The 4,718-nt window shown below is 69.8% G+C and overlaps 1 protein-coding gene across 1 annotated transcript; it reads left to right on the forward strand.

Annotated features, from left to right (window-relative positions):
• Positions 1 to 3,816: 3,816 nt before the first annotated feature.
• LOC122239260 (extensin-like) lies at positions 3,817 to 4,680 on the forward strand. The gene has a single exon (XM_042987755.1). The coding sequence runs from the start codon at positions 3,817 to 3,819 to the stop codon at positions 4,678 to 4,680; it is 864 nt and encodes a 287-aa protein (XP_042843689.1).
• The last annotated feature ends 38 nt before the right edge of the window (positions 4,681 to 4,718 follow it).

The raw sequence follows: 4,718 nt of genomic DNA on the forward strand, positions 1-4,718 counted from the left end.
GCGGGGCCCAGGGGACAATCTCCCAGGCACTCGGGGTGCAGGCAGGTCGGGTCAGGACGCAGGAGACAATCTCCCAGGCACTCGGGGCGCAGGCGGGTCGGGTCAGGGCCCAGGGGACAATCTCCAGGCACTCAAGGTGCAGGTGGGTCAGGACACAGGGGACAATCTCCCAGGCACTCGGGGCGCAGGCGGGTTCGGGTCAGGACCCAGGGGACAATCTCCCAGGCCACTCAAGGTGCAGGTGGGTCAGGACGCAGGGGACAATCTCTATCCCACTCGGGGGCACTCGGGGTACAGGCGGGTCGGGTCAGGGTCCAGGGGACAATCTCCCAGGCACTTAGGGTGCACGTGGGTCAGGACGCAGGGGACAATCTCCCAGGCACTCGGGGTGCAGGTGGGTCGGGTCGGGGGTCAGGGCCCAGGGGACAATCTCCCAGGCACTCAAGGGTGCAGGTGGGTCAGGACACAGGGGACAATCTCCCAGGCACTCGGGGCGCAGGCGGGTCGGGTCAGGGCCCAGGGGACAATCTCCCAGAGCTGCAAGCCCGAAGCCCAGTGACAGGACCTCCCGGGGGGCTGGGCAAGAACCCCAAACCCTAGTGAGCAGGGACATCCTAGGCCAGCTGTGCTCCAGGCTGGGGTGGTGGTGGCCACGACCTGGGCCTTTAGCCCCACTCCCTTAGCCCCTCCCGTGGGCCCAGGATGTGGGGTGTGTGGCAGGGCCAGGAGCGGTCAGGGTCAGGGTCTCTCACCGGGCAGGGCAGGGCTCCTCGCTGCACTGCCTCTGGCGGTCATCAGGCCGGACCAGGGGGGTCACAGTGTCTTCTCGTCCACGGGCCCCACCTGTCGCTCGGCACAGTGCACAGTCTGCCTCTGCACGCCTGGGGGGCCGCGGGGGCTCAGCCTGGGCCCGGCACCGAGGGTGCCCCCCTGCACGGGCTGCCCCGCACCCAGAGACAAGGCCACACCCCGCTCCTCTAGAACCCTCCCAGAACGAGGCCTCCGCCTCCACCCTAGACAGGGACCAGAGCGTGGAGGTCCGTGGCGTTGAGGGCCCAGCCCCTCGGCGTCCTAGCTGGGAGGCTTGGGCAGCTCACCTGGCCTCTCTGCACCTCCGTGTATTTATCTGTAAGTGGGAGGAAGGAACAGTAAACACCTGCCTCGAAGCCAGGGGTGTGAGGACAAACACGTGGTCGTGCGAACCCAGCCTCCCCTCCCAGCGGGGTCAGCGCTCGGAAAAGGCGGAGCGAGGCCACTCGCCAGACCCCGAACAGACACTCCTCTCAGCCCGCCTTTGTCACTGTTTCTGTCCCCCAGCCACCACCTGCCTCTGGGCCTTTGCACGACTGCGCTCCTCCCTTGGACGCGTGCCCCACACTGTCTCCGGTGGCAGGACCGTCCAGCAGGCCTGCCTTCCCCTGCTTCCCTCACAGGCCAGAAGACCAGGTCTCCTTGGCCTGAGCCTTCCGTCCTGTCCACTCCTCCTCCCTAACAGAATTCTGGTTCTCTGCGAGGGCCTGCTGAGAACACTCCCACGGGAGTTTCCCATGCGCGAGGGAAGGACACAGGGAGAAAAGGACACGAGTCCCTCCCCTGGGGGTCAGCCCCTCGCCCCTTCCTTCTTCCTGCCTGGACCCCAAGAAGGGGAGGTGGAGGGCGGGGCTACCTTGACACACGTGAGGGGAAACACTCGGGATGGGGAGAGAGGGGTCCTGGGTCCTAAGGCACCCCGAGCCACCTGCACCGGTGCTCCAGCTGGCACCCCACGACCTGTAGCGCCACACGCCCCTCAGCCGGCCCACCTGTGAAGCGGCCGTCCGCTGACCCCAGGGCCGGTCTAACGGGTTTGCGGTCATGTTTGTAAACGTAAAGACGCTCTATTGGGACGGGATACTTTTTAACAGCTTTTGAAAATTTCTGCCAGGTTTCCGTGTGTCGGTTTTCACTTTATCCACCACACGAGGTTGTTAAGGGACGTTTGAGGGGTGCCTGGGGTGGCTGAGTCGATGAAGTGTCCAAGTTTTTATTCGCCTCAGGTCGTGATCTCGTGGTTCATGGGTTTGAGCCCCGAGTCAGGCTCTGTGCTGACAGCGCGGACCCTGCTTGGGATTCTCCCTCTCCCCCCACTCCCTCTCTCTGTCCCTCTCTGACTCGCGCTGTCTCTCAAAATAAAAAACTAAAAACTAAAAAGGAACGAGCAGACGTCTGTCCCAGACTCCTGATGCTGCAGATCCCTGGACACTGAGGGGCACTGGGGGTGACGAGCCCGGGGAACAGGGGAGTTCAGCGACACTTTTACACGTCTCCTACAGTTGGAAGAGAAATGTAGTGCGTGTGGGGAACAGGCCACTGGGCCCAGAGGCTCAGAGCGGGGGTGGGGACACGCTGGTGGTCCTGGCTCCCTCCTCCCCACCTCTCCTCCCCTCCTCCCCATCCCCCTGCGAAGCCCCTCCTGGGGCAGCAGCCAGGGGAGCACCAGGCTCTGGGCCGCCCCGGAAGGAGCCGCAAAGCCCATCTGCAGCAGGGAGGTGGAGGAAGGAGCCACGGAAGGCTGCGAGGACGAGGGTCCGGTGTCCGGCGTGGGACAGAAGCGCCGCCGTGTGAGGGGCCTCCTGCTGAGCAGTGGAGAACGAAGGAAGGGGCAGCCGGCGGCGTGTCTCTGGGGACAGAGTGCCAGCAGCTGAGACACACCGGCGCGCTCAGCACGTGTCCGGTCCTGTGCCGGCCTCTCCCCTGAAGGACCCAGGGGCAGGGCTGCCGGCCGGCCCCGCTCTGGACACGGGGGCCCGAGAGCCGCAGCACGTAGTAAGCAGCCAGCGGAGGCTGAAGCCGGGCACCGCCGCCCACCCCTTTCCTCACCTGTGCCACAGGTGAACCGTGCACTGGCTCCAGGGCCCGTAGCTCCAGGAGAACTCGGGCGGCTGGCCGTGGCCGGTGGCCGTGGCCATCCTCCTCCCTGTGGATGGGTGTACTCGTAGCGCACCCCGGGGTTGCTCTCCTGGAAGAGCAGAGGCTAAGGCGGTGTGGGCAAGGGGGCCCCGTGAGCACGAGGCGTCCCCACCGCCACCCAGGGCCCCACGAGCACCGAGGCGTCCCCACCGCCCACCCAGGGCCCCACGAGCACGACGTGCGGTCCCCACCGCCCACCCAGGGCCCACGAGCACGAGGCGTCCCCACCGCCCACCCGGAGGGCCCCACGAGCACGAGCGGCCCGTCCCCACCGCCCACCCAGGGCCCCACGAGCACGAGGCGTCCCCACCGCCCACCCAGGGCCCCACGAGCACGAGGGCGTCCCCACCGCCCACCCGGGGCCCCACGAGCACGAGGCGTCCCCCACCGCCCACCCAGGGCCACGACGGCACGAGCACGAGGCCCACTGACCTCCCCACCGGCCACCCAGGGCCCCACGAGCAGCACGAGGCTGTCCCACCGCCGACGAGCCACCCAGGGCCACCACTACGCAGCCCCAGAGACGAGGCGTCCCCACCGCCCAGGTCCACAGTCGGCCCCACGAGCACGAGGCGTCCCCCACCCGCCCAACCCGGGGCCCCTACCCCCGAGCCTCACGAGGCGTCCCACCGCCCACCCAGGGCCCCACGAGCACGAGGCGTCCCCACCGCCCACCCAGGGCCCCACGAGGCACGAGGCGTCCCCACCGCCCCACCCGCGGGCCCCACGAGCCACGGAGGCGTCCCCCACCCGCCCACCCAGAGGCCCCACGAGCCGCACGAGGCGTCCCCACGCCCACCCAGGGCCCCACGAGCACGAGGCGTACCGCCACCAGGGCCACAACGAACCCCCCCCACCCCAGGAGGCATGGAGCACGAGGCGTCCCCACCACCACCCACCTGGGGCCCCACCAAGCACGAGGGCGTCCCCACCTCCCCACCTGGGGCCACCGAGCACGAGGCGTCCCCACCACCCACCTGGGGCCACGAGCACGAGGCGTCCCCCACCGCCCCACCGCGGGGCACCCATGAGCACGAGGGCGTCCCCCCCAACCGCCCACCCAGGGCCCCAACAAGCACGAAGGCGTCCCCACCGCCCACCCAGGGCCCCACGAGCACGATGCTTTCCCCACCGCCCACCCAGGGCCCCACGAGCACGAGGCGTCCCCACCGCCACACCAGGGGCCCCACGAGGCACGAGGGCGTCCCCACCGCCCACCCGGGGCCCCCTCGGAGCTCGAGGGCGTCCCCACCGCACACCCGGCGGCCCCACGAGCACGAGGCGTCCCCCACCGCCCACCCGGGGCCTCCACGAGCACGAGCGCGTCCCCACCGCCCACCCGGGGGCCCCACGAGCACGAGGCGTCCCCACCGCCCTCACTCCAGGGCCCCACTGAGCACGAGGCGTCCCCCACCGCCCACCCGGGGCCCCACGAGCACGAGGCGTCCCCACCGCCCACCCGGGGCCCCACGAGCACGAGGCGTCCCCACCGCCCACCCAGGGCCCCACGAGCACGAGGCGTCCTCGCCACCCACCCGGGGCCACGAGCACGAGGCGTCCCCACCGCCCACCCAGGGCCATGAGCACGAGGCGTCCCCACTGCCCACCAGGGCCATGAGCACAAGGCATCCCCACCGCCCACCCGGGGGCCCCACGAGCACGAGGCGTCCCCACCGCCCACCCAGGGCCCCACGAGCACGAGGCTTCCCCACTGCCCACCCAGGGCCATGAGCACGAGGCGTCCCCACCGCCCACCCCAGGGCCATGAG

The sequence above is a fragment of the Panthera tigris genome, chromosome B3, assembly GCF_018350195.1.
Source record: "Panthera tigris isolate Pti1 chromosome B3, P.tigris_Pti1_mat1.1, whole genome shotgun sequence".
Lineage (NCBI taxonomy): Eukaryota > Metazoa > Chordata > Mammalia > Carnivora > Felidae > Panthera > Panthera tigris.